Consider the following 24,038-nt stretch of genomic DNA (forward strand, 5'->3'; position numbering starts at 1 on the left):
AAAATCATCAAGTCCTGTTGTTTCCTATGTGGCTGGTTAGCGAAGGTAGAGAACGGGATAATTCTCCCTGTTGGGCTGTTTTAAAAACATGTTTTAGAAATATGGTAAAGTTCCTTGTTTAAGGAAAGTCTCCTTCTTTTGATTTATAGAAACAAAATTAAGTATTTGAAAGTATTAAGTATTTGACAGGCAGTCAATTAGAGGAGAAGTAGTTGTTTCTGTTGGCAGCAGACAATAGGACTTGCTATAATGAGTTTAAATTGTGGACAGAAAGATACCAGCTGGAAATTAGGAACTTTTTTTTTACAGTGAGAGTTTTTTACAGTAACAGAGAAATTATTAATGCCCCGCCCCCGGAATGGCCGGCCACGCCCCCGTCGTGCCCCGCCCAGCCCCACTGGCACTACGCCACTGTTTGAATCCCACCACCATGGGAACCTGTTACTAAAATTTTTGGATCCCACCACTGAATATCACCCAGTAAACAGAATGTTTTGAAGCTTCTTTAGGGGTCAGGGTATTTTTCCCTCTCCAAGTGTTACCCGCTGGCAAAATAACAATGAATGCTGCTGAACTGAAACAGTGTCAAACGGGCGGGCGGCAACGAAACCCGGCCCGGCCAGAAGAGAGGTTTTCCCAATGGAAACGAGCACAGACACAAGAATCTTGAATGCAGGAGCACTTCACTAAAACGAACATGCCAAACAAGGGGCTTACAACCCAATTTATAGGGGAGGATTCAAACACAAGGGAGGAGGGTAAATAATAAAAGGTCCTATTTTCTCAAGGCAAGTCCAGGGGCGGAGCCGGGCCTTCGCTGCTGCGGGTGATCTCATAGGTTTGATCCCATCAGGATGCAAAAGGTGGTAGCCACGGCTAAAGGTGTTCTTCCTGGGCGCGGTTGGTAAAAACCGTCACAAGTCCTGCACCCTTTTGTGATGTTACAAAAGTTGTGATGTCCTTTGTGTTTCAGTATAGCTTTGTGAGTCAGGCCTGGATGCCTCCAACAGTCACGTGCACGATGAGGACCTTAAAAAAAACAACTATCTAATCATTTTATGTCTAAATAAACAGGGGATAATATAAAATAAAAACTGTGCTTCTTTTATTTTATTGCGGGTGACACAAGGAGTCGATAACCCTATATTTTGCACGATTATTTCTCCCTCACTCCTCCCCCTGATATTACTTGATTAAATATTTGATGCTATTCTAATATTTACTGCTTAGCCAACTTGGAGGACAACTGATAGAAAGGTGGTGTTTAGGCAGATAACACCCACAAAACCTTCCCATTCACACAGACCTGTGAATTTACACAGGTGGGGCTCTGTTTACGTGTTCGGCCACCACGTACAGAAGAAAACGATCCTGGGGACTTTTCTACTCCTTACATAAAGAACCAGAAACCGCAGCTCTATACAGGTCTATCAAAACTAGGACAAAGAGGCTCAGAGACAGCTTCTACTCTAGAGCTGTGGCGATGCTGAACTCCGCGGCTTCGTGTCGATGTGTTTGGGGCTGTGTAGGGATGGGTGGAGGAAGGGGAAAGGGAGGATGGGGTATGAGTCTGAAATTGTGTGCATCGAGGAATGCTGCTGTAGATTTCGTTGTGCGTGCACAATGACAATAAATGCTTATGCTTATGCTTATTGGAGCTCATTTTCTACCCAGATCTTGCTTCTAGAAGCGGAAGAGAGAAAGGGGGGGCAGGGGGGATATCTGAGGATCAGCAGAAAGGTTCTCGTCCCATCTCTGATCTGTACTGTCCAAGATCGTAGGCATCCAAGATGGAAGCTAGCCCCCCAGCCTCTCATATCCTCCTGTTTGGTTATGCTGTTAGGGTACATGGTTAAAATCAATCATTAATTGCTCCTTATTGCTCTTTAACTCCCTGTTCAAAATGATGGTGGTTAATAAACAATATGGAGATGGACAGAAGAAGCTGACAAGCGGAAGGGAAACCCAACCCAACATGTAAAATGAGTAGGAACCAAAAGACTGAGAAAAAGAGTGGGCGGCAGAGGTGGGATCCAGCAGGTTCTCACCAGTTCCCGAGAGTGGGTTACTAATTATTTGTGTGTGCCGAGAGTGGGTTAGTAATTGGGTCTGCTTTTCTGTTAGAAATTTCATTAGGTTTGCTGACGCCATTTTTACTGAATTTACCGCTGTGTTTTAAATTCTTAAATTTGAATTTAAATTATTTTAATTTAATGGGGTTTTTGTTTGTATATATTGTATGTAGAATCTGTGTTGTGCACCGCCCAGAGCCCTTCGGGGGTTGGGCAGTATAAAAATCCCATAAATCAATAAATAAAATAAATAGGTCCAAAAATCATAAAGTCCTGTTGTTTCCTATGTGGCTGGTTAGCGAAGGTAGAAAACGGGGTAATTCTCCCTGTTGGGCTGTTTTAAAAACATGTTTTAGAAATATGGTAAAGTTCCTTGTTTAAGGAAAGTATCCTTCTTTTGATTTTTAGAAACAAAATTAAGTATTTGAAAGTATTAAGTATTTGACAGGCAGTCAGTTAGAGGAGAAGTAGTTGTTTCTGTTGGCAGCAGACGATAGGACTTGCTATAATGAGTTTAAATTATGGACAGAAAGATACCAGCTGGAAATTAGGAACTTTTTTTTACAGTAAGAGTTTTTTACAGTGACAGAGAAATTATTAATGCCCCGCCCCTGGAATGCCTGGCCACGCCCCCGTCGTGCCCCGCCCAGCCCCATTGGCGCTACGCCACTGTTTGAATCCCACCACCATGGGAACCTGTTACTAAAATTTTTGGATCCCACCACTGGTGGGCGGGGATTAAAAACATAGTATACATTTTATTTCACAGTGTCAGACATCATGAGAACATCAGAGGGGTCCTGCTGGATCAGACCAGTGGTCCATCTCTTCCAGCGCTCTGTCCCACCCAGTGACCAACTAGCTCCTGTGGAGCTCCAGCAACAGGGCACAGAGGCTGCGGCCTTCCCCTAATGTTGTCTCCTAGGACTGGAATTCAGAGGTTCCCTGTTTCTGAATGCAGACTAGAGGATCCCTTTAGTCACTGTGGAATCTGGTCTCTAGCCATACAATCACTCCCGGTTTGAGTAAGTATTGCTGGATGAATTGACGATTCCAATTCAGTCCAGCGAACGGAAAACCAGTAGCAATTAATTTAATCAGGACGCAAAAGAATAAATGGGATGCGACCGTTGCATGCAAGTTTATCTCGTATGTCTATGTGAAAGTCGCTGTGCTGCAAACATTGATAAAGTGTGGGGTGTATATATGGGAGACCTTAATTCAAAGGCTCGCTCAGACTGTATTGCTGTCATTGTGTTCATGATAAAACTGCAGTTCTGTAAGCTAACTAGTTCTGTAAGCTAACAAAACTAACTAGGGAGCAAGTTCTCCCTTTAAAACAAAATCTTAGGTTTGGGTGCTGTGTGGTTTCCGGGCTGTATGGCCGTGTTCTAGCAGCATTCTCTCCTGACGTTTCGCCTGCATCTGTGGCTGGCATCTTCAGAGGAAGTTTGTAGAAATGGAGCTATTCTGTCTTGAGCAGCAGTGGTGTAGGAGGTTAAGAGCTCGTGTATCTAATCTGGAGGAACCGGGTTTGATTCCCAGCTCTGCCGCCTGAGCTGTGGAGGCTTATCTGGGGAATTCAGATTAGCCTGTACACTCCCACACACGCCAGCTGGGTGACCTTGGGCTAGTCACAGCTTCTCGGAGCTCTCTCAGCCCCACCTACCTCACAGGGTGTTTGTTGTGAGGGGGGAAGGGCAAGGAGATTGTAAGCTCCTTTGAAATAAGTCTACTTCTTTCATCCAGCTTGCTCCCCAGGAGGTGCACGCCTGAGGATTGCAGCTCTGATCCATTTGGGACTCTTGTGCCTCTCCGGTCCGTTTCACCTGCCTCTGTTTTTCTCCTTCCCCTTCCAGGTGTTTTGGTACCAAGTGCGCCGGCTGTGCCCAGGGCATCTCTCCGAGCGACCTGGTCAGGAGGGCTCGCAGCAAAGTCTTTCACTTGAACTGTTTTACCTGCATGATGTGTAACAAACAGCTCTCCACGGGTGAGGAACTTTATATCATCGACGAGAACAAGTTTGTTTGCAAAGAAGATTACCTGACCAACAGCACCCCTGCCAAAGAGAACAGTCTGCACTCAGGTGAGGAGACGACCAGGGAACAGGGTCTTGACCGTCAAAGCTTGGTGGCTGCTGTTGTTCTTAATTTGACTGGGCCAAAACAAAGTCCTCCTTGCCTTCATGTTACCAGTTCCAAGTCAGGGGTAATAAATCACTGGTCATTTCCCCCCTGGCCAAGATCTGCCCTCCAGGATACTCCAGAAGCTTGATTGGGCCAATGTCCTCATTCTGTTTATTTTATTGTATTTATTTGCATTCTGCTGTTCTCCCTTGCATCCAGTGGTCGGATCCAAAAATTTAGTAACAGGTTCCCATGGTGGTGGGATTCAAACAGTGGCGTAGCTTTTTTTCCTGTGGGACTGGGCTGAGGGAGACGCTGCAGGGGGAGCTGTGGCCGGAGCATTCTGAAGTGAGGGCATTAATAATTTCTCTGTTACTGTAAAAAACTCTTACTGTAAAAAAAAAGTTCCTAATTTCCAGCTGGTATCTTTCTGTCCATAATTTAAACTCATTATAGCAAGTCCTATCGTCCACTGCCAACAGGAAACAACTGCTTCTCCTCTAATTGACTGCCTGTCAATCAATACTATAATACTTTCAAATGCACTTAATTTTGTTTCTACATAAATCAAAAAAGAAGGAAGACTTTCATAAACAAAGGAACTTCCACCATTATTTCTAAAAGCATGTTCTAACAACAACAGGAAGAATTACCTGATTTTCTACCAAGCTGACTTTCAACACCGCATATAAAGCAACAGAACACTACTGATTTTTGGACCTAATGGAATTTCTAACGGAAAAGCAGACCCAATTAGCAACCCCCTCTCGGCACACACAAATAATTAGTAACCCCCTCTCGGGAACTGGTGAGAACCTGCTGGATCCCACCTCTGCTTACATCCTTTCCCCTCCATTTTTATCCTGGTGCAAGGTAGGTCAGGCTGAGAGAATGTGACTGGCTTATGGTCACCTGGAAAGCATCCGTGGCAGAGTGGAGTTTTGAATCTGGGACTCCCAGACACTACTAGTTTGACACTCTTTCTGTCCCCGCCCCCATCCCGCCCCAATTGATTCCCAACGGTTGTCATCATCCCAAGAACAACAAAGATCTTCAGTCCTCATTGGGGAGGGTTTTGGGGGTGGCAGGGGTTTTTCCAGTTATAAGCTGCTATTTATTCTCTATGGTCCTAGCCCAGTGGTGGCAAACCTATGGCACGGGTGCCAGAGGTGGCACTCAGAGCCCTCTCTGTGGGCACGCGCAAACAGAGTTCATCATGTGGGGGGGAAATGCCCCCCCTCTAGGCTGGCTTGGGCTGCTGGACTCAATTATTAGCATTAAATCTAAGACCTAGTTTTGGGGAAGCAGTGTAGGCAACCCTGTTAAGTGCTGTTAAACCCCACTGATTTTCATTCAAAGAACTAAAATGTGATCCTTTACCTGTTGCTGGCAATGGGGCTTGCTTCTGAGTAAACCATCCCAGGGTCATGATTCACCCATTCGAAGAGTTGCATAGTTGCTTCAAAGCAAAGCCGACGACTACCACCAAACTTACTCCCGAGTAATGCACGCCTCGGAGCCAACCGTTTTTTCTAAACTAAAACCTCAGTATTCAGGCTCAATTTCCGTGTTGGCACTTTGCGATAAATAAGTGGGTTTTCAGTTGCAATTTGGGCACTTGGTCTCGAAAAGGTTCGCCATCACCGTCCTAACCTGAATGGCCCAGGGTAGCCCGATCTTGTCCAGCGTCAGAAACTAAGCCAAGTCTGCCCTGGTTAGTATTTGGGTGGGAAATCACCAGGGAAGTACAGGGTCATGACGAGAGACAGCCAATGGCGAATCACCTCTGATCGTCTCTTGCCTTTCGCCACAAATTGACTGTGATTTGATCGCACTTCGCTCCGCACGTTTTTTCTGAATACCTGGGGAACCCTGTAAAGTATGCAGATCCCCTGCCCTTGTCTACGGATCCTTTCACCAAGTTCTTGACAAGCATCAAGTTCCTTGTTAGACGGAAGGAATGAGGAAGCCAGGTGGCAAAACAGGAAATGAGACCGATTTGAGCATTCTTTCCCAATCTACCCCTCAAATCCCCAGCAAGTTGAGCAAGACCCTCCTATCCTCTTCCTACTCCCCCCTTTGATTCTCAACCTTTACTGCTTCCTGGAGAGTATTCAGGCACCCAGCCTTGTTTGTTTTGTGAATTTAAAAAGTAATGTTTTTCTGCATACCTGGAGATATGTGGCGTAGGAGGTTAAGGGCTCGTGTATCTAATCTGGAGGGACCAGGTTTGATTCCCCGCTCTGCCGCCTGAGCTGTGATCTGGGGAATTCAGATTAGCCTGGGCACTCCCACACACGCCAGCTGGGTGACCTTGGGCTAGTCACGGCTTCTCGGAGCTCTCTCAGCCCCACCCACCTCACCCAAACTCCTCCTCCTCCTCCTCCTCCTCCTCCTCCTCCTCCTCCTCCTCTTCTTCTTCTTCTTCTTCTTCTTCTTCTTCTTCTTCTTCTTCTTCTTGTCATTCAGAAGCCTAGTTCTGAGATTTTTGTGATCATACACTGGGGGGTGGGGGCCATGTCTCTCCCTTTACTGTGAGGAGGGCCGATGATGATTTGATATTATTTGTCAGTTTTAAAAATAACCAAGAATTCTACGATAGCTTAATGAGGTAACATAATTATTGCAGCAGCTGCTGTCATGGACTAGGCAAAGTGCTATTCTCCGTTGGAATAGACAGACCGACAGACCGACAGACCAACAGACCGACAGACAGACAGACAGACAATGTAAATGGGGGATATAAAGAAGGAATGGTACTATAAGCTGCTTTGGATCCCTACTAGGCTAAAGGCAGAGTATACAGATCTAAAAAAAATAAATGGAGCTCTGGTAGCATCTCTTTTGCCCCTATTTATTTTCCAGATTCACTTTCGAAAAGAAAAATCTCAGCACCACGAGTGCTTATTGTTACTTGTGGTAGTAAGAAATTAGTATCTATCTTAAATTCGTCATGTTCTGAGTTTTAATTTCATAGGCTTTGTTGAGTTTCAATCCAATTTTAAGGGGTGAACGGACAGAGAGATTACATAAATCCATTGGTCTAATTCACTTTTAACTACGCATTTTTAAGCTGAGTTGAAGTTCATAATGTTGTTAATTCGGTTTGATTATAGGAGTGACTTTCTACCAGTGAAAATGCAAAGTGACTGGGTTTTCAGCAAACAGAGAGTGGATTTCTTCTGGACTATAGATACATTGTACGGATTTGGCAAATTGTACAGATTTGGGTACTCCCATACTTTCGTGGGAGTACCATGGACCACTTTGGGATTTCCTTTTGAGTAAACTGCCCCAAGCTATGGTGATATTCACCAGCTAGGAGCAACAGTGGCGTAGGAGGTTAAATGCTCCTGTATCTGGAGTAACCGGGTTTGATTCCCAGCTCTGCCGCCTGAGCTGTGGAGGCTTCTCTGGGGAATTCAGATTAACCTGTACACTCCCACACACGCCAGCTGGGTGACCTTGGGCTGGTCACAGCTTCTTGGAGCTCTCTCAGCCCCACCTACCTCACAGGGTGTGCATCCCAACCCAAGACCGAAATAGAAGAAATAACACTGGGTGTTTTTTGTTTGTTTATAGTGGGCTATCACCAAATCTTCTGACTGTTTTTACTTCCACCGGGCTTTTGGAGTGTCCAGCCGCTGATTGAAGTGCCCCTTCTATTCCTCCGACTTGGAGTTCCTTTGCCATCTAGGGGCCCCACTTCTCTGCTCTGTTTTCCCCCCTCTCTGGGGGGGTTTAAATTGGGGTTTATTGCTGACGCCATCTTTGTTAATTACCGCTGTGTTTTAATTTTAATTTTAATTTAATTTTAATGGGGTTTTGTTTGTATATGCTGTGGGAGGAAATTATGTTGTGCACCGCCCAGAGCCCTTCGGGGGTAGGGTGGCATACAAAACCCATAAATAAATAGATAGATAGATAGATAGATAGATAGATAGATAGATAGATAGATAGATAGATAGATAGATAGATAGATAGATAGATAGATAGATAGATAGATAGATAGATAGATAGATAGATAGATAGATAGATAGATAGATAGATAGATAGATAGATAGATAGATAGATAGATAGATAGATAGATAGATAGATAGATAGATAGATATTTCTCTGGGGGAGGGGGAAGGAATGGTCCCCCAAAAGAAGGATGAAGGGCAGGAAAGGACTCATCTGGGAGATCAATCTATCGGGGGCTTTTAGTCCCAACAGCTAAAAGGAGCCTCCGTGCTCAAATGACGGGTGACTTCAGCCCTTGCTTATGGGCTCTGTAGGGACTGTGGAGTGTTGGAGCCAAGATGCTGAGCTATAGAGTTAAGTGTTGAGTGAAATCCAAAAACATCCATCGCCTAACAGCTTCTCTTAGGTCAGTGGTGGTGAACCTTTGGCACGGGTGCCAGAGGTGGCACTCAGAGCCCTCTCTGTGGGCACACGTGCACAGAGTTTGTCATGTGATAATAGTGTAATTATTTCAGGGAGATTATTAGCATTAAACCTAAGACCTGGTTTTGGGGAAGCAGTGGAGGTAACCCTGTTAAGCACTGTTAAATCCTACTGATTTTAATGGGAAGAACGAAAGCGTGATCCTTTACCTGGGAGTAAGTTTGGTTGCTGGCAATGGGGTTTGCTTCTGAGTAAACCCTCCTAGGGTCGTGATTCACCCATTCAAAGCATTGCACAGTTGCTTCAAAGCCAAACCACTGACTACCACCAAGCTTACTCCCGAGTAACGCGCGCCTTGGAGCCAACCGTTTTTTCTAGACTAAAACCTCAGTATTCAGGTTAAATTGCCGTGTTGGCACTTTGCAATAAATAAGTAGGTTTTGGGTTGCAGTTTGGGCACTCGGTCTCGAAAAGGTTCGCCATCACTGTCTTAGGTCCTAAGGACTAAGCAAAACAGCGTACAGAGGTCTGGAGCCAAGAGTCGCCAACATCGTTTTTTTAAAAAGATGTTGGAGAAATGTACGTCCACATCATGCTACAAGATTCTGACCAAATTTTCTTAGAAGTACACTCCACTTAGTTCCACCGGATCTAATTGCAAGTACTGGGTCTTATATTAATTTTTGCTCCAAAAGATGTGTTAGGGCTTATTTTCAGGGGATGTCTTATTTTTTTCCATGATTTTCGCTTGACGATAATAAGATCGGCTACTTGGGGAATCTGTAACTAGGGCTTATTTTTAGAGTAGGGCTTATATTTCAAGCATCCTCCCAAAATCATGCTTGGGCTTATTTTCAGGGTAGGTCTTATTTTCAGGGAAACAGGGTATGTGGGCCTAGGACAGTGATGGCGAACCTTTTCGAGACCGAGTGCCCAAATTGCAACCCAAAACCCACTTATTTACCACAAAGTGTCAACACGGCAATTTAACCTGAATACTGAGGTTTGGGTCTAGAAAAAACGGTTGGCTCCGAGGTGTGCGTTACTCGGGAGTAAGCTTGGTGGTAGTCAGGTGGCTTTGCTTTGAAGCAACCGTGCAACTCTTCCAACGGGTGAATCACGACCCTAGGAGGGTTCGCTCAGAAGCAAGCCCCATTGCCAGCAACTGAGCTGACTCCCGGGTAAAGGATCGCGCTTTAGTTCTTCGCATGAAAATCAGTGGGGTTTAACAGCACTTAACAAGGTTACCTACCCTGCTTCCCCAAAACTAGGTCTTACATTTAATGCTAATAATCGAGCCCAGCGGCCCAGGCCAGCCTCGATGTGGGGTGGGCGGGGACGGGACTCTGTTTGCGCGTGCCCACAGAGAGGGCTCTGAGTGTCACCTCTGGCACCCGTGCCATTGGTTCGCCACCACTGTGTTAGGGCTTATTTTCAGGGGATGTCTTATTTTTTTCCCATGATTTTGGGCCCCCCACCCACCTACCCACATAACCAGATCAGCTGCGCCGGGGAATCTGTAACTAGGGCTTATTTTTAGAGTAGGGCTTATATTTCAAGCATCCTCCCAAAATCATGCTAGGTCTTATTTTCAGGGAAACAGGGTATGTGGGCCTAGGACAGTGATGGTGAACCTTTTCGAGACCGAGTGCCCAAACTGCAACCCAAATCCCACTTATTTATCGCAAAGTGCCAACACAGCAATTTAACCTGAATACTGAGGTTTTAGTATAGAAAAAACGGTTGGCTCCAAGGCACGCGTTACTCAGGAGTAAGTTTGGTGGTAGTCGGTGGCTTTGCTTTGAAGCAACTGTGCAATGCTTCGAATGAGTGAATCACGACCCTAAGAGGGTTTACTCAGAAGCAAGCCCCATTGCCAGCAACCGAACTTACTCCCAGGTAAAGGATCATGCTTTAGTTCTTCCCATGAAAATCAGTAGGGTTTAATAGTGCTTAACAGGGTTACCTCCACTGCTTCCCCAAAACTAGGTCTTAGGTTTAATTCTAATAATCTCCCTGAAATAATTACACTATTATCACATGACGAACTCTGTGCACGCATGCCCACAGAGAGGGCTCTGAGTGCCACCTCTGGCACCCGTGCCATAGGTTCGCCACCACTGGCCTAGGATCACAGTTTGAATCTTTTGCTAGATCCTCATAGTTTTCCTCCCAAGTAGGCCATGTTCCACTTGGATTTACTTCTGAGTAAGCATTCTTAGGATGTTGAAGATGTTGACATTTAAAGTTAGTGGCAACCTAAATCCACAACACTAGACGTGGTGTAAGTTCTGTGAAACCTGGGGGCGGGGGGCTTTCTCCTGAGTAAACTTGATCGAACTGGAACTGCCCTCTGTTCCTGTGCTTTCACTAGAATTTAGGCACAATTCACTTTATCTGGACCAGTGAGTGTGTGAGTGTGTCACAGTTGACTTACGGCAACACCATAGGTCACAGGTGTCAAACTCGTGGCCCTCCAGTTGTTATGGCAATCACAGCTGACTTATGGCAACACCACAGGTCACAGGTGTCAAACACGTGGCCCTCCAGTTGTTATGGCAGGGGATGATGGGAACTGTCGTCCATAACATCTGGAGTGCTGCGAGTTTGACACCTATGCGCATAGGTTTTCAAGGGAGGGTATGTTCAGAGGTGTTTTGCCATTGCTGGTTCTGCATGGCCTGAGATTGTCCCGAGAGTCACCCAGTAAGTTTCGTGTGGAGGAGTGGGGAATCGAAGTCAATTCTCCACGTTAGAGTCTGCCGCCCTTCAACCACTACACCAGGCCGGCTCTCTCTATAATATCCAGTTTATAATATAGCATATATAATATACAATAGAATATATAAGATTCAATAAATCAGTAGGAAATGGACTTCCTGCTATAGTTTTGTTTTGTTTTTTAAAATAATGTTTATTAAATTTTCCATATCATACACAAACGAAAGAATAATAGCCTTTTTAAAAAAAACAGTTGAAAGATTTACCTAATACTTTCCCCTACTCGGGAATTGTCTTAATCTGTTAACTCTACCTACATCAATCAGCTTGAACTTCAACCAATCGTTATTACACCTCTCAAAAATCAAATCGAATATCACCAACTAGCCTGATTTCTCATACTCATTTAACTCATTGCATTGTTTCCCCTCCTTTAACAGAACAGGTAAGATAAAAGAAGAGTCAGTTTACAACAGTCCAGAACATACAACCATGTTCCAGTCCTTTAGTATACTTGAAAAGAAGTCCCAAAGAATTCCTTCAGTAGTGCCCAGTCTTTATATGTATCCTTGAGTTGCAATTTCCCAGTCAGAGAATCTAGGTCCATATAAGTCCATAGTTTGACATACCAGTCCTGGAGAGTAGGTAATTGCGGTGTCTTCCAATATTTGGCTATTTCAATGCGGGCCGATGAAGCTATATAGGTTAGTAATTTTGAATGACATAGTTTTGGAGGGCTGTGATTTTGTTTTTAAGGCTCGTTCCAAAGAGGAGATCAAAGGGATGAAGTATTCTGTCCAGTGAAATGCTTGTATTAATTACTTTTAATTATACTGAATAAGGAAACAGGGACAGTGGGAAGAGGGGATTGGAATGTCGTTGCAGACAGCCAACTAGCTGTGAAGCAACTGGAAGTTTAGGTTTAAGGTGACAATCCTGGATACGCTTTCTTGAGATGAAATGCTATTGTTACTTCCGTGTAAGCGGACTTGGTCCACAGGCCCACTGATTACTAAATCTATATGAACCTAGGACTATCAAAGCACTTAAGAGCTCCAGGTTCGATGTGTTTACTCAGACGCAGAGCCCTTTGATGGGGTTGTGTGTGTGTGTGTGGGGGGGGGGGAGACCTTGTAGCCAAGTAAGGCAGATTAGAATAGTCAGACCCTTTGATTCCTTCCTTCCTTCCTTCCTTCCTTCCTTCCTTCCTTCCTTCCTTCCTTCCTTCCTTCCTTCCTTCCTTCCTTCCTTCCTTCCTTCCTTCCTTCCTTCCTTCCTTCCTTCCTTCCTTCCTTCCTTTCTTGCTTCCTTCCTTCCTTCCTTCCTTCCTTCCTTCCTTCCTTTCTTTTCTTCCTTCCTTCCTTCCTTCCTTCCTTTCTTTTTCTTCCCTCCCTCCCTCCCTCCCTCCCTCCCTCCTTCCTTCCTTCCTTCCTTCCTTCCTTCCTTCCTTCCTTCCTTCCTTCCTTCCTTCCTTCCTTCCTTCCTTCCTTCCTTCTTTCCTTCCTTTCTTTTCTTCCTTCCTTCCTTCCTTTCTTTCTTTTTCTTCCTTTCTTCCTTCCTTCCTTTTCCTTCCTTCCTTCCTTCCTTCCTTCCTTCCTTCCTTCCTTCCTTCCTTCCTTCCTTCCTTCCTTCCTTCCTTCCTTCCTTCTTTCCTTCTTTCCTTCCTTTCCTTCCTTCCTTCTTTCCTTCTTTCCTTCCTTTCTTTGCTTCCTTCCTTCCTTCCTTCCTTTCTTTCTTTTTCTTCCTTTCCTCCTTTCTTCCTTCCTTCCTTCCTTCCTTCCTTCCTTCCTTCCTTCCTTCCTTCCTTCCTTCCTTCCTTCCTTCCTTCCTTCCTTCCTTGTATTCACAATGTCGTAGCTCAAGAAAAACGGGAAGATGTTGTTTGTTTTATTGAATGCATTCAGGTCAGATCAGATCAGATCCAGTCAGATCCGTCCGTCAAGTCAAATCGTCCTTCCTTCCTTCTTCCTTCAACTTCCTTCATACCTTCCTTGCTTCACTTCCTTCCTTCTTCCCTTCCTTCCTTCTTCCTTCCTTCCTTCTTCCTTCACTTCCTTCCTTCCTTCGCTGTGTAACAAGAAAGCAGGAATGTTGTTTGTTTATTGCTGGTGGGAGGGGGGGCTGGCAGGAACTGTAAACTGCAGGTGGGGCTGTTATAAAGTGTCAGCCACCAGGGATGGTTTGTAGACTCGCAGGCAAATATTTGGGGTGGGAAGGGTGGGCTGTTAAGTGTGTCCATGTCTTTGAATTTTTGGTGGGTGGGGATGTTCAAAGAACCCAGGGACAGTTTTCCCCCAAGATCAGAGACCCGGGCACAGTTTGGGAGGTGTGTATGGTTGCAAACTGAAGCCCGGAAAGGAGGTAGGGGGGGTGTGTATGGATTTGCCTTCCTTTTTACTCTATAAGAAATTGGATTATTACTAGAATACCGGAGGATCAGGGGTTACATTGGCACCTCCCACAAGAGCCACCCACGTGGCAACCACAGGGGGGGATGGAGGTTTGGAAATGCCCGGGAGAAATTCACAGTCACCAGGAAAATGGGGGCACCTCTGAAGCCACCCACAGCGTGAGCCTGGGGGGATGGGTGGCTCTGTCGCTTTCACACCCGTGTGCCACTGCCCACGTGCAAAGTGTGTGACTGCAGGCAATTACACCTACTGCTCGGCGTGAGCTCGTTAAGGTTGGCTTCCTCTCAGCTACACCAAATCTCTTCCCAAATGGAAACACAGAGGCAATCTTGCACAAATCCACCTTGATTGCAGTCTTGAGACTTGCAGCCCCGGATTATTCGTGTTTACTTAGACGTGAGCCTACTCCTGTTCAAAGACAGGTGAAAGAAATTCACAGTCACCGGAGATATTTGGCTGGTGAGCCTGGGTTCAGACCAGTAGCCCCTCCTAGACTACCAGTCTGCAGGGTGGCTCTGTCGCTTTCACACCCATGTGCCACTGCCCACGTGCAAAGTGTGCGGGGGCGGGGGGGGGGGAGTGACACGGAGGCAATTTTCACTCTGACGTGTGAGAATCGTTAAGGTTGGCTTCCTCTCAGCTACACCAAATCTCTTCCCAAAATAAAACACAGGGGCGCAATCTTGCACAAATCCACACCCCGCCAATTGCAGTGCGAGACTTGCAGCCCCGGATTATTCGTGTTTACTTAGACGTGAGCCTACTCCTGTTCAAAGACAGAGCAGGAAGTGGAAGGGGTTCAGACCAGTAGCCCCTCCTAGACTACCAGTCACCGGGGTCATGGTGGACATGGTGTGGGCGGGATGGGGGCGGGGGGGCTCCTTGCTTGGATACACAGTCCCATTCCTGGCCAGTCCGCCCTTGGTTCAATGGGATTCACTCCCCACTGTTGTGAGCATAGGATTGCTTGTTTGTTTTTAACACTGAACTCTTGGGTTGCAAAGAACGTTCTTTGTTGACAATCCTGTGCATGTTTACTCAGAAATAGGTTCAGCTACATCCATGGGGCTTAATATCTACTAAAGCCGTGGTGGCGGGAGTGGGTGAAGCGGAGATGGATGAACAGCAATCCTTGCTTGGATACACAGTCCCATTCCTGGCCAGTCCGCCCTTGGTTCAATGGGATTCACTCCCCACTGTTGTGAGCATAGGATTGCTTGTTTGTTTTTAACACTGAACTCTTGGGTTGCAAAGAACGTTCTTTGTTGACAATCCTGTGCATGTTTACTCAGAAATAGGTTCAGCTACATCCATGGGGCTTAATATCTACTAAAGCCGTGGTGGCGAACCTTTGGCACTCCAGACGTTATGGACTACAATTCCCATCAGCCCCTGTCAGCATGGCCCATTGGCCATGCTGACGAAACTGATCACTAACCCTGGAATATATACGCCCTGTTTCCTCGTCAATACATACACAGTGGTGGCGAACCTTTGGCACTCCAGATGTTATGGACTACAATTCCAACAACAACAACAACCTTTATTTGGCATTTAAGAATAGGTTCTAGAGCATTGCCAGACATTTTTGAAATACAAATCAAGAGTACATTGAAAGCCCAGACAGGAAGACGATATAGCAGTATACATTACTTAGAAAGTTCTGTCACTTGTAAAAGAAATTTTGCTACTTTTTCCATGTGTTGTTTAACAGAAGCTCCACAACAGAACAGTCAGGGTCGCGTTCAGATATGTCTCGGGCCAGCCTGGGAGAGAAATTCCTAATGCCCACATATCTCGGACAGTCAAGAATAATGTGAGCAAGAGACCATGCTGGCAGGGGCTGATGGGAATTGTAGTCCATAACATCTGGAGTGCCAAAGGTTCGCCACCACGGGCATAGGACTTCAGCCTTAAAAGTGCTTTATGTTTGCTGGAACATGGCCCAGTTTACCATCAAAGGAAACGGTGCGTCTCCAGCAATCCACCGATTTTGCTGAGATGGTCTTTTTAGCTTCTCTCTTCCACTGCAGGCCGCTGAGACCCCTGAACTTTATTTCCTGGGGATCAGGGAACCCTCAAGAACAGGGCCAGAGGGCCAATGGGGTGGGGGTGGGGAGTAGAGGGCCGGGGTCTTCTCTGCAGAAACTGCCACCTCTTCTAAAGCGTCACTTTGCAGTAAATCTTCAGAAGTGTGTGGTTGGATCTGTGAACATAAGTCCTCTTGCCACTCTGTCAGGGGTTACCTGCAGCGGTGGGATCCAAACATTTTAGTAACAGGTTCCCATGGTGGTGGGATTCAAACAGTGGCATAGCGCCAATGGGGCTGGGCGGGGCATGACGGGGCGTGGCTGGGCATTCCAGGGGCGGGGCGTTAATAATTTCTCTGTTATTGTAAAAAACTCTTACTGTAAAAAAAAAGTTCCTAATTTCCAGCTGGTATCTTTCTGCCCATAATTTAAACTCATTATAGCAAGTCCTATCGTCTGCTGCCAACAGAAACAACTACTTCTCCTCTAATTGGCTGCCTGTCAAATACTTAATACTTTCAAATACTTAATTTTGTTTCTAGAAATCAAAAGAAGGAGACTTTCCTTAAACAAGGAACTTTACCATCTTTCTGAAACATGTTTTTAAAACAGCCCAACAGGGAGAATGATCCCGTTTTCTACCTTCGCTAACCAGCCACATAGGAAACAACAGGACTTTATGATTTTTGGAGCTAATGGAATTTCTAACGGAAAAGCAGACCCAATTAGTAACCCCCTCTCGGCACACACAAATAATTAGAAACCCACTCTCGGGAACTGGTGAGAACCTGCTGGATCCCACCTCTGCCTGGGGCCTTTACTTTATTTTACTTTAAACTTATACCCCACCCCTCCCCATGGCTTTGGGCAGCTCACAACAGTTATATAAACAATTGATTCACAACAATAAAAACATACAACGATTAAAAATACAAGACAGCAAGATAATCTCGCTGTGTGTTTGTGGGCCATCTAGTCAAAGTTGGCGTATAGCAGCCCCCGTAGGGTTTTCAAAACAAGAGATGTTTAGAGGCGGTTTGCCATTGCCATTGCCTTCCTCCCCATCACAACCCTGGTCGCCCTTGGAGGCTGTCCAACCACATTCTAACTAGGGCCAATCTTGCTTAGCTTCTGAAATCTGAAAAGATCAGGACAGCCTGAGGCTATCCAGATATTGGGAATCAAAATAAAAGTGACATTAAAATAAGATACCAATAAGTGTGGGGCGGTCACATTCTCTACCTTGCAGGGTAGTTGTTAGGATAAAATGGGAGAGGGAGGAAACCATGTAAACTGGTTGCCAGCTGTCCTGGAGGAAAATGGTATGGGGTTTAAAAATCACCGGGTAAATACCATCACATTGATTGTCTGTTGAAGGTTCAGGATATTTTCCCCCAGACCTCTTGACAGCCCTGCCCTGGGGACGAAGACAGAGTTAGGTCAAGATCTGAGTAAAGAAAAAAATGTTTTATCCATCCATCCATCCATCCATCCATCCATCCACCTATCTATCTATCCATCCATCCATCCATCCATCCACCTATCCATCCACCTATCCACCCACCTATCCACCTATCCACCTATCCACCTATCCACCTATCCACCTATCTATCTATCTATCTATCTATCTATCTATCTATCTATCTATCTATCTATCTATCTATCTATCTATCTATCTATCTATCTATCTATCTATCTATCTATCTATCTATCTATCTATCTATCTCTTGCAACAGAAGTTTATATACAGAACAGAGATTCCAATTTGTGTTTTCCTCTGAATGTGAAGTCCAAAATGAAATAATTTGGAATTTAAAAGCCTATGATTTTTTAAGTGTCGTTCCCTCCCCCCCTCCCCCATGTCCATTCTGATTCACAGCCCAGTAAAATGTAATATGTCCTTGGATGTAAACAAGCCATCCTTTGTTTATTTACTTACAAGATTTAGATGCGTCCTTACAGGCTAATCAAGGTCACCCCACATATCATAAAATGAGCTGAGAAACCAGAAGCGCATATATAAAAATACACAGAAACATCCATTGAAATGCAGGGCAGGAAGGCCGAAATACCGTGCAAAACAAAACCGTCTTCACCTGCTAGTGGGAGACAGTGATGGAAGGAATCAGGGGAATATCCCTGAGGGAGGGAATTCTGCCATCTTGGCTCCTGAGAGCTGAAGAGCAGAGCCCGAGGAACAGAGAGAAGTGGTTCAGGTAGGTGGAGTAGGTGGTCCTTAATGCATGCTGGCCATTTGGGCTTCACAGGTCAGTGCCAGCACCTTGAATTGGGCCCAGACACAAAGAAGGAGACAATGTAGATTGGCCAAGACAGCAGTGTAGTGTAGTGGTTAGAGCACTGGGCTAGAATCTGAGAGTCCAATGCTTGAATCCCAGTTCTACCACGGAAGCTGGATGAATGATTTTATGCCAGTCACATACTCTCAAAAATCAGGTTTGAGGACCTTATTTACTAAATATTGTCCGCTAAATGGCACAGTGTGTTTTAAATTGCTTCAAGCCATGGTAAAGGAGCAGCAGTGGTGTAGGAGGTTAAGAGCTCGTGTATCTAATCTGGAGGATCCGGGTTTGATTCCCCGCTCTGCCGCCTGAGCTGTGGAGGCTTCTCTGGGGAATTCAGATTAGCCTGTACACTCCCACACACGCCAGCTGGGTGACCTTGGGCTAGTCACAGCTTCTCGGAGCTCTCTCAGCCCCACCTACCTCACAGGGTGTTTGTTGTGAGGGGGGAAGGTAAGGAAGATTGTAAGCCCCTTTGAGTCTCCTGCAGGAGAGAAAGGGGGGGGATATAAATCCAAACTCCTCCTCCTCCTCTTCCTCTTCCTCCTCTTCCTCTTCTTTTTCTTCTTCTTCCTCTTCTTCTTCTTTGTCTTCTTCCTCTTCTTTTTCTTCTTCTTCCTCTTCTTCTTCTTCTTCTTCTTCTTCTTCTTCTTCTTCTTCTTCTAAATTCCCCCAGTACCAATGAGGATCATGTTAGGTTTTTCTTGGCAGATGCTATTCCTCTAGTGTCTTTTAATGGGCCACTTTTTGCCTTTTTAAAAATCATTTATCATAAAGAAAAAATGTTTGTCAATTATCTTAACCAGATTTTAAGATAGTATATGTTCATTTAAATAGGATTTTAAGGCTACATCTATCTTTATGGTCTATTTACTGGCTTATTTAATTTGTGTTGTATACCGTTTGCTATTTCTAATATTGTATTGTGGTATTGTTATCTCGTTATACTTTGTTATGTGCTGTATGTCATATGCCGCTGTATGTTGTTATAGCCTATGGCCACAACACTACATTTATTTATTCACTGAATAAAAATGGAAGAGAAAGGAAAGGATGTAAGCCAGTGATGGCGAACCTTTTTGAGACCGAGTGCCCAAACTGCAACCCAAAACACACTCATTTATCGCAAAGTGCCAACACGACAATTTAACCCGAATACTGAGGCTTCAGTTTAGAAAAAACGGTTGGCTCTGAGGCATGTGTTACTCAGGAGTAAGCTTGGTGGTAGTTGTTGGCTTTGCTTTGAAGCAACCATGCAACTCTTCCATGACCCTAGGAGGGTTTACTCAGAAGCAAGCCCCATTGCCAGCAACCAAGCTTACTCCCAGGTAAAGGATCACGCTTTACTTCTTTGCATGAAAATCAGCACTTAACAGGGTTACCTACACTGCTTCCCCAAAATTAGGTCTTAGGTTTAGTGCTAATAATCGAGCCCAGCGGCCCAGGCCAGCCTAGATGTAGGTATTATTATTATTATTGGGGAGGCCACTTCCCCACATGATGAACTCTGTTTTGCCATTAGGCGCTTACCACAGAGAGGGCTCTGAGTGCCACCTCTGGCACCCGTGCCATAGGTTCGCCATCACTGATGTAAGCTATTCTGCATCCCTATTAGGGAGAAAGGCAGGGCACCAATGAAGCAAATGCACATATCTTATTTGAAGATTGGTAAGATTTACTAGGTATGAGCGTTTAGGATTCATATGGCCCCACTCCATATGCCTTTAACTATAGAGTAGACCAATTTAAAATGAAAAACCTAACCAAATGTACGCTGCAGAAATCAACTGGATTGATGTATTGATTTCGGCTTTCATGGCCTGAATCCACTGGCCGTGGTGGGTTTTCTGTGCCCCAGAGAGAAGCATGTCTTACCATGATGTGCCTCTGAAGATGCCAGCCATAGACGCGGGCAAAACGTTCCGAGCAAAAACTACCAAGCGGTGGCCACGCCACCCGCAAAACCCACAACAGCCAACTGGACTGACTTAAAAAATAATTAATTTTTTGGTCACTGCAGAGCCAGATATCGTGGGTATTTTTGTCACGTGGTGTCTGTAGTTTCAAGCAGTTGCTGGTATGTAGGGTGACCATCTCTGTGTTGGGCAGAGGCAGAGGTGGGATCCAGCAGGTTCTCACAGGTTCCCGAGAGTAGGTTACTAGTTATTTGTGTGTGCCGAGAAAGGGTTACTAATGGGTGATTTTGCCACGTGATTTTACAATTGCACCTCTCGTCACGCCCTCCTCTCTCAGCAGTACCGTGGCAGAGACTCTGGAAGTCAGATCTGCGGCAGGAGGGTGCGCAGTGCGTGCGAAGCAGCCATGCGCATCGCGTGCATTCGTTTCCCTTGAAGGACCGGGCGCAAGCGTTTAACTGCAAATCACTTGCCACAGCCACTAGCCCCAGGAATGCCCCGCCCCCGGAATGCCCAGCCACGCCCCCGTCGTGCCCCGCCCAGCCCCGTTGGCGCTACACCACAGTTTGAACCCCACCACCATGGGAACCTGTTAGTAAAATTTTTGGATCCCACCACTGGGCAGAGGTGTAGCAAAATCTGAGTTTTCTGTTCCCCCACCCCCTATGGGCAGCCGCCCTCCGCCACCCTGACCAGACAATCTACTAGCAGCAAAGTCCATTTGCTGGGGAGATGCAATGGGCCCTAGAAAAGGGTGGCAGAGGGAGGACCTCTCCAGCAATGGTCTTTAGTGAGGCTGTGGCAGCCCCAGAGGCGTATGGGGAGGATTGTGCCTGGGTTCAACACCTGCTCCAGGCGCCCCTGACCCTGTGACTCCCCAACCCCGGGAATGGAGCTCGGGGCCAGGGATCAGGGGCAGCTTGGACAGGCATTGCAGCATCTGAGCCACACACCCCCTTACTCCCTGCAGGCCGCCTCCTTCCCTCCCAATCCGGCCTGCAGGAAGGCAGGGCACAGTGGCGGGTGGCCGGGGAGGCAGCCTGCTGCCATGGTGCCAATCTGAGCCGCCCCAAGCCCCACCCTTGAGGGCCTGGGGAGGGAAGGAGGCAGCTTGGACAGGCACCGCGGCAGCAGGTCAGCCTCCCCGGTGCTGACCCAGCTCTTCCGAGTCCGGTGAGCGCCTGGGAGGAGGGAGTTGGGGAAGATTTTGGACCCGGGGTCATTCATTCATTCATTCATTCATTCATTCATTCATTCATTCATTCATTCATTCATTCATTCATTCATTCATTCATTCATTGAAGCCATCTGTAGTTTTAGTATTTTATGTATTATTTTATTGTAAATTATGTATTATGATGTTTCAAATTGTTTTAGTGTTGATGGACACCGCCCTGAGCCTTTGGGGAGGGCGGTATATAAATATAATAAATAGATGGATGGATGGATGGATGGATGGATGGATGGATGGATGGATGGATGGATGGATGGATGGATGGATGGATGGATGGATGGATGGATGGATGGATGGATGGATGGATGGATGGATGGATGGATGGATGGATGGATGATGATGATGATGATGATGATGATGATGATGATGATGATGATGATGATGATGGGTGGGTGGGTGGATGGATGGATGGATGATGATGGGTGGGTGGGTGGGTGGGTGGATGGATGGATGGATGATGATGATGGATGGGTGGGTGGGTGGGTGGGTGGATGGATGGATGATGATGGGTGGGTGGGTGGGGTGGATGGATGGTGGGTGGATGGATGGATGGATGGATGGATGGATGGATGGATGGATGGATGGATTCATTCATTCATTCATTCATTCATTCATTCATTCATTCATTCATTCATTCATTCATTATATTTTAAACTGCCCATCCCCGAAGGGCTCTGTCCCCACGGGCGGTATGCCCCTGGGGTTGGGAGATTCCTGGGGGCGGAGCTTAGGGAGGGAGGAGATTGCGAGGAGCTCAGCTGTGATGAGGGCCGTTTTCTCCCGGGGAAGGGATCTCGGTCACCTGGAGACTGGACGTTTACACAACCCCAAAGAGATCTCCAGCCTCCCTAGGAGTCGGTTTGCCCTGGCACACGTGGGTAGGCCACACTGGAGTCAAAAGACAATTTACCTTGCAGGAGCAACAGTGGCGATAGGAGGTTAAGAAACTCGTGTATCTAATCTGGAGGAACGGGGTTTGATTCCCAGCTCTGCCGCCTGAGCTGTGGGGGCTTATCTGGGGGATTCAGATTAGCCTGTGCACTCCCACACACGCCAGCTGGGTGACCTTGGGCTAGTCACAGCTTCTTGGAGCTCTCTCAGCCCCACCCACCTCACAGGGTGTTTGTTGTGAGGGGGGGAGGGCAAGGAGATTGTCAGCCCCTTTGATTCTCCTGCAGGAGAGAAAGGGGGGATATAAATCCAAATTCTTCTTCTTATGTTGCTTGACTCTGGGTGCCGTGAGGTAGAGGCCAGACGTTCAGAGGGGAGGTCTCAGTAGCCTCATCTTCCCTCTCCATCTCGTATTACTTGTTTGCCAATTGCAGGAAGGCAGCTCACCCTTATGCACATATTTCCTGGACATTAATTCTTTCCTACAGAGGCGTACCAGGGGTAAATGGGGCCCAGAGACAAATTGTCTCCAGGACGCCCCCAGGCTCTGCCCCTGCCCCGCCCGATTTTGCGCCCCCCACGTGACCAGAAGAGTGGCAACTGGGGACAAAGGATACCCCTTGTCCCTAGGCAGATACGCCACTGCCTTCCTACTTGATTGCTATCCATTTACTGAATGGCATCTATGTGAACTGGCTCCATGGAGAAATGGAAGAAGAAGAAGAGTTTGGATTTATATCCCCCCTTTCTCTCCTGCAGGAGAATCAAAGGGGCTGACAATCTCCTTGCCCTTCCCCCCTCCCAACAAACACCCTGTGAGGTGGGTGGGGCTGAGAGAGCTCCGAGAAGCTGTGACTAGCCCAAGGTCACCCAGCTGGCATGTGTGGGAGTGCACAGGCTAATCTGAATTCCCCAGAGAAGCCTCCACAGCTCAGGCGGCAGAGCTGGGAATCAAAACCAGTTCCTCCAGATTAGAATTCACCTGCTCTTAACCACTACGCTGTAGTCCAGGTCAAGGAAGAAGATCCATGACCTGGACTATATCATAGGCCCATGGGGTGACTAAGACCCCCGGAATGTTATCCCCCCTGGTTTCTCCCTCCTTTGGTGGCCCTGATGATGGGTGTGATCCGGGATGCATCTTTGCCCTTCCCAGATGACAATTGTGACCTCTTTGGGTGTGTTTTGTTTCCAACCCCGGCAGCCACCACTGGCAGCGATCCCAGCTTGTCCCCGGATTCCCAGGACCCCAGCCAGGACGATGCCAAGGACTCCGAGTGTGCCAACACGTCTGACAAGGAGGTGGGCAGCAACGAGAACGACGACCAAAACCTGGGGACTAAGCGGCGGGGGCCCCGCACCACCATCAAGGCCAAGCAGCTGGAGACCCTCAAGGCGGCCTTCGCCGCCACGCCCAAGCCCACCCGGCACATCCGCGAGCAGCTGGCTCAGGAGACGGGCCTCAACATGAGAGTCATCCAGGTACAGAAGGGGGCCAGAAATGACCAAGGGTGGGGGGTGGAGATTTGGGAGAACGATGTAAGCCCAGGTGTTCTGTGCAGGTGTTCTAAGCTTTAGTGGGGTTAACAAGCTTCTGGCCCTCCAGATGTTCACTTGGACTACAATTCCCCATCAGCCCCTACTGCTTGGCCCAGAGTGGCAAGGCCCCAGTGGGAATTGTAGATCCACTCATTATCTGGAGGGCCATAGTTTGAAGACCCCTGCTTTAGCCCCTTTTAGAAAGGAAGACACCAACCTGTCTGGGCTGAATCTGGGGCTCAGTCAAGGATGGGCGGGGGCTTCTCACGTGACCAAATATGGTTACAACTTTGGGAAGGAATGGATTCTAGATTGGCCCATTCCCTGTGGGAGAATATCCTCATCTTCATCTGAGGGTTTCTGTCTCAAAGAGGATATCGAAGAGGCAGAAACAGTGCAGAGAAGGGCAACG

The 24,038-nt window shown here is 46.7% G+C and overlaps 1 protein-coding gene across 1 annotated transcript in view; it reads left to right on the top strand.

Moving 5' to 3' along the window:
- Positions 1-3,929: 3,929 nt before the first annotated feature.
- Positions 3,930-24,038, top strand: part of LHX1 (LIM homeobox 1) — a gene marked incomplete at its 5' end in the record, with an annotated part of 52,307 nt that continues 32,198 nt past the window's right edge. Inside the window, 2 exons of the mRNA XM_048482777.1 lie at positions 3,930-4,158; positions 23,292-23,569. Coding sequence (XP_048338734.1) covers positions 3,930-4,158; positions 23,292-23,569 — 507 coding nt within the window. The remainder of the gene's footprint in view (positions 4,159-23,291; positions 23,570-24,038) is intronic.

Source organism: Sphaerodactylus townsendi, unplaced genomic scaffold, assembly GCF_021028975.2.
Source record: "Sphaerodactylus townsendi isolate TG3544 unplaced genomic scaffold, MPM_Stown_v2.3 scaffold_22, whole genome shotgun sequence".
Taxonomy (NCBI): Eukaryota; Metazoa; Chordata; class Lepidosauria; order Squamata; family Sphaerodactylidae; genus Sphaerodactylus; species Sphaerodactylus townsendi.